Below are 14,000 nucleotides of genomic sequence, written 5' to 3'. Positions count from 1 at the left end.
CATGTAAAGTTGAAGGAACTTAGTTTAAAAATGTTGGCATTAAGTGATAGAAGCTCCCCAGCTTGACATTGTGTGAATTGAATACTTTGCCCAGTGGCTATTTATGTTCTATTTTTATACATTAGGATGAAACTGCAGTAATTCTGTGTGTTTTTGCTGCCTCGGTAATGGATTGTAGTTGCTGTCTGTACTGTCTCAGATGTTATTTTCTGACTTTCTTTTGATCACACACTTGTATTCATTGCAGATTTTTAGTTTAAATCTGAAAACATAATTGGGTGGAACTGAAATCTGAAACAGTGCCATGGAAACTTAAATAGTAGAGTTACAACTTAAATAGTAGAGTTACAGTTTTCTTTTTCTTGGACGTGTCTTTGCTAATAGAATCTGCTTAGATCTTCTCCACTATCACTGTGTTCAGTGAAGTTAGCTGCATTTGTAAAGAATTCTCCAGGTTCTCCTTACATTTAATTCTTACGTCCTGGAAGGACCCTCTGTCTTTTGAGGCTGTTCTAAATGTATTAGAATGCTTTGAAAGTCTGAGTCATCTTTTTGTAACATGGGGTAGTCATTAATCTGCAGTACGGAATTCTCCATTTTCTATTTTACATTTGTGGCCATTACTGGAAGGAAATTATTTACATCTGCTCTGTGAAAGTATTGCTCGCTACTGCTGTACAGGTCCTCTTTAAAAGCACCCATGTAATCTTAGAACATTAGTTGTAAATCTTTTAATTTATGCTGCTGGAGTACATATTTAGTGAAAGGAATGATTTTTACCTTTAATTCGAATATCATGACAGCAGTGGGACTGTGATAGGATTTCATTCTTTCCTTTAATTTCAACCAAGCAGGAAGTTTGAGAAATTAAAACGAGTGTTATTAGCTACAAAGCTCAGGTTGTCTCAATTCCCATCTAGCACATCAGTACTTAGAGATCTGGGTCACTTAGTGTTTCATCCTTTGGGGCTTTTCTTTTTCTTTGAAGGTCACCTTTATTACCAGTCTGTTCTTCCTGTTGTCACTCCTGTTCTTCCACCTTTGGCCTTAACCCCCTGCTAGGGAAGAAAATCCCTGCAGAGGGAGAAGGTTTTGAAGTCAGAGCTCATAACTGCTTTTACTGTACTTTTCTCGCAGTTCCTTGGTGTGCTCTAATTTTTGAGCTGGTGCTTGTTATCTTTTCTAGGCAATATTTATCCAAACCATTTGTAATCCCTAGCATGCTGTTTATTATTGTTTTTCTCAAGAGTGGGTGAAGCATTCTAGAGCTTCAAGTGAAAAGCAAGAATGAAGACTTCTTGCCCTGCTAGTCATTTACCAGTAGCCAAAACTTGGGCAAGCACGAAGTCAGGAATGATTCACACAATCTTATCTTGGATAAAGCAATTATTAACAAGTGACATAAGACTTAAGCTCCTAAAGTGGGGCCTGCAACACTATCTTTTTGCGAGTAGTCTCTAGAAAATTCAGTTGATTATGCTAATACTTGGGAATGAAAGCCTAGCAGAGTTGGAGTTGCATGAGATTTTCTTGAAAGAAAACAGCTTCTCCTTGCACCTGATGTGCTAGTAAACCAGAATACCTGCTTTGAAATATCATCTTGAATGGTACTGAACACCTGCAGCTTCTTTTCTAAAAACAGTATTTTAGCTACTTTTGAAATTTGTGATTCTAAACACAGTGATTCCCTAATACCACTGAGCAGTACTGTTGCCACAGTGTGACAAGGACGAAAGAAAGCCTAAGTAGAATAGGAGGAGCCAGAAGACACGTATTTGGGCCTGTCTGGACAAATGAGTTCAATTCATGTGAAAATATCAAATGCCGAGTGTTTTGACCTTGTCTTACTTGAAATTAAATATCACTTACCCCTGAAATCTTACAATATGGCTAGTGCTTGATGCAAAAATAAAATTGAACTTCATAATTATTTAGTAGCAGCATTCTAGGTAGTAGCCCCATTAGGGAAGTCTGTACAGTGTTCTGGTGTGGGACAGCTTGTTTTTCTTTTGTCCTGATTTTGGGAAAAGGGATTCTGCAAAATAACAGTCTCAAATGGGTGAAATTTAGCTTGTCATGCTTTAATTAACGTTGTTAATCAGAGCTTTTAAAATTGCTGACTGTAACAGTTTCCCATCTGAGTTTCATTTCAGTGACAAGGAAACAGTTCTGTTATGCAGAAGTATGTGATCGCTTTTCCTAGGAAATCTTTTGAATTTGCTTACCAACAATATAATCCAAAGGTTTTAAATTAGTTCCTCACATCCTAAAAAATCCTCTTACAAACAAAAACTTTTGTACCAATCAGAGATCTTTTGGATTGATTGAAAATTTCGACCGTATTTTACCAGTCTTTTCAGATTTAAGCGTGTTGAGCATGGCTTGACTGTTATGATGGCAGTGTATTATTCTATTTGTGTGATAGCATCAAAAGTCTTGTCTTTTAGCAGAGAGAACCAGGTATTTGACTTTTCATCCCTCAGCACTTTAACTCTTAGAAATTTAGGGAAATGTTTCTGCTTACTGTAAAAAATGAAGAAAAAATCCCCAAGCTCTCAGTGCTTCTATTGAGTATGATTTTTTTGTTGATGAGGAAAAACATTCACACTTTTCACAAATGGGAATAACACTTCTGCCATTTGGGGTGGCATAAGCCCATGATGGTAATACTCAAAAAGGAAAAGCTAGGTTTTTAACTTAACTTTTTCTTCCACATGCCTTTTTTTAAAAAAGGGTTATGACATATAACCACTTGGGAACATCTGTGGGTAGCTATAGATATAATAACCACAGAAAAAATGATATAAATAATGATAAAACAAGCTGTGACAGATGTATAGTTTCTTAATAGAGATAACTTTCAGATTTACTTTTAGTAGTTTCATTATGATGTATGTAATGCTGTATGTTATGGGGGAATATACTGACACTTGTCTTGTTTTCAGAGCTGTTGATAGGCAGAATTTCTTGGAGACAGAGCTGAAGACAGTACAGGCCTCACACAAGGATCTGGAGAGCTTCCTCAAGTGGCTTCAAGAGGCAGAGACGACAGTTAATGTTCTAACAGATGCATCCCAGCGTGAGAACACTGCTCAGGACAGTGCCTGCATAAGGGAACTCAGAAAGCAGATGCAGGTGAGAAACTAAATAATACTACTGTTGTTCATGCTTTTTCTCAACAGCAAATGTTGTAAAGGAAAGCTGTCTACTTCATTGGGGAAACCTGCAGCCTATTGGAAGGCGTTTAAAAACAGTATTTTAGAAGTCAGATGTGTGAAGGAAGCAGGTTTTTCTTCCTAAGGTTTGAAAAACAAGTTTTGTGGACATCTGTGGTACTGAGGGCTCTTAAATGTCCTTGGAGGGTGACTGTATTCAGGAGGTGTGTACTTGATTAAACCAAGTCATATTGTGTGATTGTCCAACCAAGCAATTTAATTTCCTCCAAGTAAAGCCCTCCTGGGCTGCACTGTCTCCTATCCCTGCCTGCCTTCTTCCTCCTGCTTTTTCAGAAATCCAAGAATTGTTGTGCTTGGATCACCTCTTCTCCCTCTTCTGCTGCGCAGCAGCACCCCAGCTGTCCTGCCTTCCTGTACAGGCCACAGACTGGAAACCTGAGAAATAACTGAGGAGATTAAATGACACCACTTACAGTCCTTTTTAATATATGGACACCCTAGCTTGTCAAAAATCTAGAAGGGAGATCCCTTTTCCCTGTCTAAGAAGCATGGACTAGCCGAGTACCACAACATTTGGTCGTTCCTTCGTATATCCCATACATCTCCTTTGGGGGGGAAGTAGGAGGGAGAGAGAGGAGCTGGGTTCAGCCTGTACTAAGGGCACAGTGTATTGAGGGAAAACAGGAGGAAAGAGTGTGGAGATTCGACAGCTCTTTTAAAAATCAGTATCTTTGGGCCTGTGACAGCAAAAGGTTGAACATCACTGGCTAAAAGGGTTTTGTGTTTCTACAATATATGAATTTTCTTTGTCCTGTTTATCTGGTGTGAATGCTGTTCATGTATCATCTTTCTCCTGAATTTTTAAATATATTTTTTCCTTCAGTTAATTGCTTATTTAGCAGTTATTTTGATATGCGGAGAACTGGGCTGTTATGTCAGTTATTAAATCCTGCACTCTGGGTTTGGAATAATGTCGTCTGTGGTCTTAAGTTCATGGGATTTGAACAGCTTATAGTGAAAAAAAGTGCTGCTTTCAGTAGTGCTGTTGATCTGAACATATCTGCATTGAATTTAAATGAAACAAGACAGTTTAAAGTATCTGGTAGCAAGCTGCTCACTGTAATCATAAGGAAGAGAACAATATATTGTGGAAGCTTGTGTCTGGTGAAGATGACATGTCACTCACCAATGTTTATATGATTCTGGTCAGTCAGGTAGCTCATCTGTAGAGATGTGGCTCTTTGTGAAATGCTGAGACTAGTCTGTAATAGCAACACCTCGAAGTTACTATTATACTTCCTATTGGCAAAAATTCCAAACAACTAGTGTAGTGGAGGTGGAAGAGCTAAAATGAGGCCACAGGAAGCTAACAACGTGAGGCAGTGCTTTCTATAAATAGACTTATTTCTGCATTACCTTGCATTCTGTGTAGTCAATCAGACCAAGATAAAGCTGTTTATTTCACAGTTTGCGTGTTGGCTCTATGCAGCTGTGAAGCACGTTGGTCATGGAAGATTGTTCACCTTCCACTGTGCTGCAGTCTGGTTAAAATTTGTCAGAGTTGTGCTGTGTGCGGGGAGAACTGCTGGGCAAGACTGTTTGCTGTGTGGAGAAGGTCTATAACTAGCTCTTGACCATAGCCATTGTCCTGGCTTGTAACCATTGAGAAGGCAGGTGTAGGTGCTTGGGCATGGCCTCCCCTTGTTCAGCATCTCATTACCTGATATTGTCCATCTTTTTCTATGACTGTATGCTTCTACACACTGTGCACATGAAGCATAATCACTTAACTTACCCATGGCTTCACATAATAATGTGAGCTTTTTTCAGCTACCGAAGAAAGTTAAGTAGAGCATATCAAAGACTGTCATAGCATAATGGCTTCTGAAATGAACTTTGTCACCTATCATCTTTCAGTCTCACTTTAAATACAACTGAAGATATTTGTATCATGACACTGGCAAATGCTCCAAAATCAACATTTCTGTTTTCAAATATATGTTGAAATGAACTTTTGAAAATAAAATGAAGCTCTAACATCTTGCTGTACCTTAAAAAAATCAAGTCCACTCCCTGTAAGTTCTTAAGCTTAATATCTTATTAAACAAAGATCATTTCCTGTTCTTCCCCTGTTGAGTTGTATAAAATGACAATGTTCTTCTCTTTGTGCTTTGTTGAATATGTGAAGTATTTTTTTTTAAATGGTTTTAAGAAGAATGCAGGGCTTATGACTCTCTGCTCTGTGTGAAGATACTTCTGTCTGCAAGCCCTGTGCATTGAGTAAAACTTCACTATGAATTTAAGGTGTGATAAATTCTAGGTGATATGGGCTGAACATAGACAAAACATGATGCATTTTCAAAATAGGATCATCTGTTAAACTGGCATCTGTGTGCATGGGAGGACTATCCTCCATTACATTTTTGGGGCTAACTTGTTTGGCTGCAGCTCAAGCCACTCTGCAAGGGAACTGGTGATCTGGGCACTGGTGAAACCTTATTTTGCCTTCTATTGCGACATCCAAGGCTAGCAACAGTACTATGCAAATAATGCAAACTTTGAGTGTGGTAATGATTTCTTTTTTGGAAAGGAAGAAATTCAGTCTTTTTAATTCATTCTCTCAGTATCTAAATGTTGCAGAAGACTCCTTTCAGCTTAGTACCAAAACACTCTAGTCTGTGTTGCAAAATGTTTAGCAGCCACCTGAAAGAAATTAAAACTTAATTTGAAGATGTAGAAAATGAGCTAGGAAACAGTAAGTAGTAATGTTGGGTCAATGTGTGTGAAGTCCTGTGCCTACACATGTGAAGGTGTTCAAAATAATGTGAAAGTTTTGTTTTAATGTAAATTAAAATCAACATGACTAGTGGTGGGCTGGCTGTTTGTTTCACTGCTTGATTCGAACTTGCATATTAGCTGAGAAGGAGAAAAGCAGAACTGAAAGGAGGATGTGGGTGTGGACTGTGGCTTTTTATCTTACACAGAAAAGGTTTGAGCTCTTGACAGTGATTTCTGAATGCTTCAGTATTGTTTTTGGACTTGTCCTGCTTCATAGATTTCCTCAAAAGATGTTTGGTAACACCATGTCAGCTAATGATGGTAGGCTAGAGCTGGTAGGTTAAAGGAACAGACTTGTGGTGGGATAGAAGAGTAGGTATAAGCCAGGAACAATGGAGTACAGGGGAATGGTTCAAATGAGTGGTGGAGATGAGGAAAGATGAGTCTGGCAAGGTGAAGAATACAGGTGGTAAGATGTCTATACACAGAGTGGAATGAAGGCTCTGTTTCCTTAAAATGATGTTATTGGTGCTGGACAGATCAGGAACACAACAGAATACAGGTAAAGGGGTGTACCTGAGGACTGGTAGAAGCATTGATTCAGTTTTAAAAATAAGGATGAAAAGGTGGTGTTAGCAGAATTGGATGGGAAGAGTGTTTAAATATCCTGTATGAAGAACCTACACCTGGCGTTCATCCCCTCAGGTGAAAAGTGCCGAAGAGGAGGCAAACTTGTGTATAATGCACTGGCATCTAATCCGTGCATTATTTAGTATCACATGAACTTGTCATGCTACCTGCAGTTGGTGCCTCCATACTGTGCCGATTGATGTGCTTGAAATGTGTACGTACCTGTTCATGTGGCAATGTGCACATTAAATAATATGATTATTTGTAATGGTGTCTACCATCTACTGTGTTAATGGCCTCCCTGAACCTTTTCTACAGCAGCCCCTCTAATACAAGTTTAAGTAGGTTTATCATAGCACCTTTGGAAGTCATAAGAAATAGCTGTCTCTGGTTGTGCTGCAGTATAGCCACACGTAGGGGTATGTTGACTGTATTGTGTTGGGAGTGCCTTGCTGGTAGCAAAACGCTTCCACACTCTTGAACGTCCTACTGCCATCCTTAGATGGCTTAAATAATTCTGCTTTGTCATGGGAAAAACATCAAAATGATGTTAGCTCTTTGGATTCAGGGATGGCACGAAAAAGGGGTGATGGCACAACTGTATACTTTTAATTTGCCAAACCCCTATTCTTTCTTGTCCTAATAAGTCATTCAGGAAAAGATTTTAATTGGAAGTGGCTCCTGAAAAACATTCCTACTTTCTGGCACAAGTGAGAATCCTTTGAGATCCCTTTGACTAAATTAGCTTTAAGAGAGTTTTCATAGCAGTGAGATTTACCCCCTGCGGTTTTTCCTTTTGTATTGGGTAATCTAGTTTTGAGAAGCGCCTGTGTGATTTATTAGCCTTTAACGTATGGCTGATATAATTAGGGCAGGTATCCGTCTGCTCCTCTCTCAAGATTTATAACAGTCTGTTATTCACTCACTCTACAGCTCTGCCAGAGCTGCGTTCAGTCTGAGAGCGAGAGCATCCTTTCCCAGAGTGAGGGAGCAAATGCTCAGTCTGCCGATAGAAAGCAGCTAGCTACTGGGGAGAAAAACTGTTGTGATGATACACTGGAGCTGTCTTCCTGAAGGAATTCCTTTTTTATTCCTGCAGCTTTCAGGCTTAAATTAATAAGACTTCCTGGCTATTTAGTGCACTCCTGAACAGTGGCAGACGCTTGACTACTCAACAACTTCATTTACCCTCTGCACAAGCAGAGCTGAGCAGTACCGGTTAGAAGAATCGGTAAAGGCTGTTATTTTTTTACATTTGTTTCCTGGGGTTATTTTGGGAGAGAAACTTATGCTATATCAACCTCCTTTGCCTTTGAAACGTATAAAGCCTGTGGCTCGCAAAAGCAGTCCTGGAAGAGAGCATGCTCAGAAAGCTGGCAAATCATTGTCCAGTGACCGGGAGGAAATGATAGTTGCTCTTCATTTATAATGCAAATTCTGAGGTGTCTTCAGAAGTGTGGCAAACTTAAAATGATGGCTGTGGTGAGAACGTCTCTGCAGAAAGTTGTGGTGTTGTTGCATCGTTTACAGAGGATGGCAGTTTCTTCTCCTCGTTACCAGAAGCTTTGTAAGGTAAGAAATGTAAGCCTTAAATCTTGAGTGTGTCTAATGCTAACTCTGTTGCCTTTCTGAGATAAAAAGAAAATAAGAGTGAGATGAGTGTCAGAAGTACCTAGGTTATCTAGTGTGTTTTTAAAGCCTGACTTGCTCTCATGTGGGTGCTTTGTTAAAGAAGTAATACGAAAAACACCTATGCTTGTCAGAGTGATAAATTTTTTTAAAAAGTGCTGTCTTGCCTTCCATTTAAGTGTCTGGAAGGAAACTGTTAATGTTCAATGTTCTTTTGTAAAATACTACCACGTCTCATTTTCCAGAGGAGTTGGTTAGTTCTTGGTAAATGCAGTACTTTAACTCCTGGCTACCCATTATGTAGAATAACTGCGTTCTTCCCTGCCCGATGTTTTTCTTTTGAGCTTTATGAAACTTTTAATTAGGAATGAGTTCAGCAGACTAATATGCAGCCATGAAATTTTTACTTCACCTGCCTATATTTATAGAGTTCTTTCAGAGATAAAAAATAAGGAAAAGTTGGAGGAAAAGCATGTTGATGTAGGCTACCACTCATACTGGTATTTCTGCTGTTACCTGTTCTGGTGGCTATTTCTGCTTCCACCAAGACTGTATTTACTTTTTTTTTTGTACAGGTTCACTAGTTCAGAATAGTAATGCGGCGGTAATGATCTAAGCTGCCGAGTAAAAATAATTTTAAGTAGGTTGATCACTCACCAGATTAAAAAGGAAAAAAAATTAAAAAAATAAATTTCACACTGGTCTGTAAAGTCCATGAGTTAATACTGCTGTGGTGTTGGTGCCTGTGTGGAATAGTCATACTGTGGTGTATTATTGGACTTTTATATAAGGATCTTACTTTGTAACTTTGGAAAAACATAAAATTAGAGAGATCTTCAGCTGTATACTGACGTAACCTTATAGAAATTCTATTTGACTGCCTTTGAACTTGTTTGTTTATTCTTGCTGCTTGTGATACTTTAAAACTGTGTGTGTTTTCAGTGAAACTATGCCTGAGTTTTGTGTACAAGGTGTGTGAAAACCAAAGTGCATGGCTGCGTCTTGTTCCAATGATAAAGCAAAGCCGCTGTAACTCATCAGATTTGCTTCAATCTGAAATGTGTTTTCTGTTATGAGAAATACGAAAATGACATCAAGTAAAAGAGATCCCACCTCTATAGCAGAGTTTGGAAGTAAGAAAAGGGTGTAATGCAGTTATCTGGTTCATAACAGTGAAGCTTGTAGAGGAAGTTCTGGCATATGGGGAAAATCACATTGTTTTCAAATGGGTGTTTCAGTGTGCTTCTGTTTACAGAGCTGTACTAAGAGATGCATCTTCATTATGAAGAATGATAGACAGTAGTTTGTGTACATACAAGCTATTTTAATGAGCATGCCTCAGTTAATCTTGTCTTTATCAATTCTGTCATTAAAGAGCCCTGTTTGCTTTTGTGAATAAGGCAAATCTTTTTTCATTAAAATCATGTTTTTTAGTTCTTTTCATAAGCACTAGGAAAAGTGCTTTAAAACATATTTAGTCACGTTTTTGTGTATAAGCTTGTTTGTAACAATATTTGTCAAACAAGAACTATTTAGTACCTTTTGAAGTAATAATTATTTGCTAATTAGCCTGAGAGCCTGGTAAATGGTTGGATACTTAATTTCTTGACTTCAAATCTTTGAGGGGTAGTAAAAAAAAATCTTCTCAAAGGCTGTTATTAAAATATATTTTCTGATTGAGAAACCATGCAGTGACAGCCTTGGGAATTTTTGTGTAGCTTAAAATTACACATTACATGTTTTTCTGTTTGTTAAAAAGTCATGCAGCTTAGTTTTTTCAGATGCCTGTGCTTAGTTTACTGGAAGTAGAATTGTTGGTCAGCCTGTAGTTAAATCAGACACTGATTGAGGAAAAAAGGAATGGTTTACAATCCCAGTCACTTCCAGCAGGTGTCAATGTAAGGCAATGATAGATGGGAGTCTGGTGACAGAATTGTTAATACTTAGATGAGAAAATTGTATGGAAATTACAAATTAAAAACAACTATGACAGTGTGTCAGGAAGAATTTCTTGTAGTGCTCTGTATACGTCTGTCTTTGGAATTTCACAAGTTTGTACATGTCTTGTGAACTCTACAGATACACTAATATAGTTCAGTTCTGCTGAAGAGAAGTGATTTACTATAAAGTATATGAATTATTGCATTGTGTACAGGGTAGTTGCTTCATGAACTAGCATCTAAATGTTGCATGTGAAGCGTCCTCTGAAGTGTAACAGTGACAATGAAATAAACATTAAAAAAGTGCCAATGAAATATTTAAAACAAATTGTTGAAGTTAGTGTTTGTTTTAAACGGCACTGTTTATAAAAGAATAAACAAGGCTTTATTGTTGAACTGTACTGGGGAAAGTCATAATTGTTCCTTTTATTAGCAGCTTCCTGTAATAGTAATGCTCAGCATTCGTAGTCCTAATTTTGCAAATTTCTTAAAAGCAGAGACAAAAATAAACACTTCGGTGACATATTACAGCATTGATGAAAAACAGGAAATCCAAGTTTTAGGATATTTCTTCTTCTGCTGATTTTTTCTTTCACTGATTTCTTTGTACCAAAGTGAGTTTTGTCAGATATAACTTTTCACTAGTATTGATATTTGATTCTTTTACACTGAAATCAGTGATGTACCAGGGCAAAATGTGTACACTTAGCATTGTGTTGTCAGGTAATGTGTAATAAGTTTTGCTTTATTGTTGTTAGCTTTGTTTCATAACTCTTTTCTAACATTTTGACACTCGAAGTGAACAACCAGAAAAATGTTTTGTAGGGGCTGTCATCTGCTCTGTGTTCTTGCTAATGTGTGATTGTTGTTTAAAGAACGTTGTCTATCAGGTATATCCAACTAGCTTAGACAAGAACGAATTTACAATTTTATTTGGAACAGAAAAAATCTAAGGTACAAGTCGATAGATCTCTTCTGAGAGATCAGAACTACCGTATTACTTACGAAAATGAAATAGGAGATTGGGAAGCTTTCTCTAACTTCCCAGACAGAACTGGAAGAATAGTGCGTCTGTCAGGTAAATGATTACCTTGAAATATGTATTCTGCTTGTGGTACTTAACTGTGGTATTTTTGAAGCACACTGTTAGCATTCAGGGACTGGAGCATTCATCCTCTGGAGAACAGACTGAGGAACACAGGTAGTAGCGCTGAGAGTACTTTCTAATTTCTTTTGTGATGACTTCTTGAGAAACACCCTCTTTAAAAATAAATAAATAAACAACCCCCTTTATATAAAATACTTGAAATCTCAAACCTGGTCCAACATCAGTCTTCATTCTTGAAGTGATACATGGTAACTTAGGTGAGTTTCTGAATTCTTCAGCTGTGAAGAGAAATGATGCATCAGAAGTATGTATCTTGTGGTTCTTTTTTATGAATACATAACTTAAAATGCAATTCTCATTTTTTGCTGTTTCATTTTTTTTTTGACTGACTAAATTTATAAAACCACAGGAAGTTAAAAGCACAGTGAATGCTGGGGTCAGCCAAAATCCTATTTTGCTGTGATACTGGTGATTGCATTCCAGACACTTACGTTATGTTGAATTTTGAGAGTAGCAGCGAAGGTTTTGTTCCTATGACATTTTGAAAAAAAAATGTGAAGGTCATGGGGGTGGGGAGCAGGTGGTGGTGCAAAAAAAGCATGAAAGGCTGTGTTGAGAAATGGGTAGGTTCCAATGAGTTCAACAAAGATAAGTTTTCTGCTGTTCACATGACTTCAAGTTGATTTAGAAAATAAATCATTGGCACTTGATCACATTCAAGTATGAAATAGAGGTAAAGTGTGGATGAAGAGGCAGTGTTACAGCAGCGTTGTAGCACATATTTATTGGACAGTGGAAGTGATAACAGAAGTTAATTGTGGAAGCATGTCCTGAAGTAGGCTACTGTATTAAGCTAGTTGTTGGTTGGAAAATGAAGCAGTGCCTGTATTGTCAAGAGCATTGCTAAATTATGCAGACAGTTTCTTTTCTTAGATGAGAAAGTTAAGTCTGGAGGGCTTGATAGTGTTCTAGTCATATAAGGGACATTCTAATTGGATCTAAGTCTATCATAAAGCCTTACAGGAAGGAGAAAGCCAGAATTAAAGGGAACCTTGGATATAATGACTGTTATCTACTGAAATACAATGAGGCTAAAAGTGCACTGGTGGAAAAAAAATGGCTATTTCAAAACAGGAGATTTAGTAAATAATATCTAATGATCAGCATCTCATTAGTTTAGGATTTGCCATTTTACAAAACAACCGAGAAGTGTAAATGGTAACCATCCCAGCTCCAAACATAACTTGTTTGTGTTGAAAATTACTGTAGAAGAACTGGCATCTGTTGTGATTTGAGGTAGTGTATGTGCAGGGGTGGGATGAAACATGACTTGAGTGTATGGTAAGCAGAACAGGGTTAACATACAGTTGATGAAGACTTTACAGAGTTTAAAGTTCAACAGGATAGCATGATGGTGTTCAGTGACTGAAAAGACAAGAAAGCCTTATTTGGAGAAATGTGAATGTGGAGGTTTGCACTCAGCCAGCAGCCAGACACCACGTGGCCAGCCGTTCACCTCCCCCTCCCCTCTCTGCTGAAACAGGGGAGGGACAAAAAGAAGAGAATTCATAGGTTGAATAAAAAGAAGGAATTTACTAAATATAACAAGAGAACAAGAGTAACAATAGTGAGTCCAAAAAGAAAACGGGTAAAATGCAGCAGTGGCTGACCGAGTGTGAAGATCCCTTCCCCCCCCCCCCCCCCCCCCCCGCCCCAAGCAACAACAAGACCCGACGAGCAGACAATGTGTGTGCCAGGGAGAGGGGAGAGGGAGAGAGCCCGCCCACCTAAATCTCTGGGCATGACATCACATGGTATGAAATACTTCAATGAAAATTAAATCCCTCCTGGTCAAAAACAGGACAGTCTCCACCCCTTATTCCATACCATTGACGTTATGATCAGGTTTCCAAATACATCTTAAGGAATCACCCCCCCCCTTTTTTTCCAGGTCTCACATATATCATTTCCTTAGTCTATGGGCCATCCTTCCACAATGTTTACTGAGTTCATTTAGTCCATAACTTCAGGTTCCATCTGTTATGACAGTCTATAAGGCTGAGGAATGAGGCGGAGTTGGCTCAGTCGGTGGAGCAGGAGGCTTTGGATGTGGCACGGGGATGTTCCAAGGCTCTAATTGCAATAACAGGGTTATTTGACAGTCCGGTTCATTGGCTATTCTCACCTAAAATCAAATCTCCCTGAGGCACACATCGGACCTCTCCATCCTTCTGCATTACCCTCCAAGTGCACCCAGGTCCTTGGGTAAAAGTAATCCCATGCATGGGACTGTTTTAAAAAAAAAACAACCCACCAACAAAAAGACTGCAAAGCAAATTCTTGCACCTGAGAAGGAATAACCCAGTGCATTGGTACAGGCTGTGTGAACAAGATCGTCACCATCAGATAGGGAGAATTGATTAATCTCATCTACTTAGCACTCATAAGGTCATCTCTAGAATACCATGGTTGGTTTCAGGCCCCCAGTTCAGGAGACTGAGAGACTGGGGAGAGTGCAGTGCTTGGAGGCTGGAGCACATGACATAAGAGTAGAGGTGGAGGAAGCTGGCTTGATTTAATTTGGAGGGGAAAAGGCTCCAGGGTTTCCAAATGCTGTCGCTGCCTATCTGATGGTTTGTTATTATAGAAGATGGACATGGAGCCAGACTCTTCTCAGAGGTGCCCTGTGAAAGAAAAAGATGCAGCAGGAACAAGCTGTGGTGGGAGAATTGGGTATAA

The 14,000-nt window shown here is 38.6% G+C and overlaps 1 protein-coding gene across 6 annotated transcripts in view; it reads left to right on the top strand.

Annotated features, from left to right (window-relative positions):
- UTRN (utrophin) overlaps positions 1 to 14,000 on the top strand; it is a 387,351-nt gene that overhangs the window by 161,660 nt on the left and 211,691 nt on the right. For all 6 annotated transcript variants that reach the window (XM_074862944.1, XM_074862945.1, XM_074862943.1 and 3 more), the window contains one exon: positions 2,946 to 3,135. In XM_074862944.1, coding sequence (XP_074719045.1) covers positions 2,946 to 3,135 — 190 coding nt within the window. The remainder of the gene's footprint in view (positions 1 to 2,945; positions 3,136 to 14,000) is intronic.

The sequence above is a fragment of the Strix uralensis genome, chromosome 3, assembly GCF_047716275.1.
Source record: "Strix uralensis isolate ZFMK-TIS-50842 chromosome 3, bStrUra1, whole genome shotgun sequence".
NCBI lineage: Eukaryota > Metazoa > Chordata > Aves > Strigiformes > Strigidae > Strix > Strix uralensis.
Note: the sequence above shows the minus strand (reverse complement) of the source record. Positions and strands in the feature narration are given on the sequence as shown.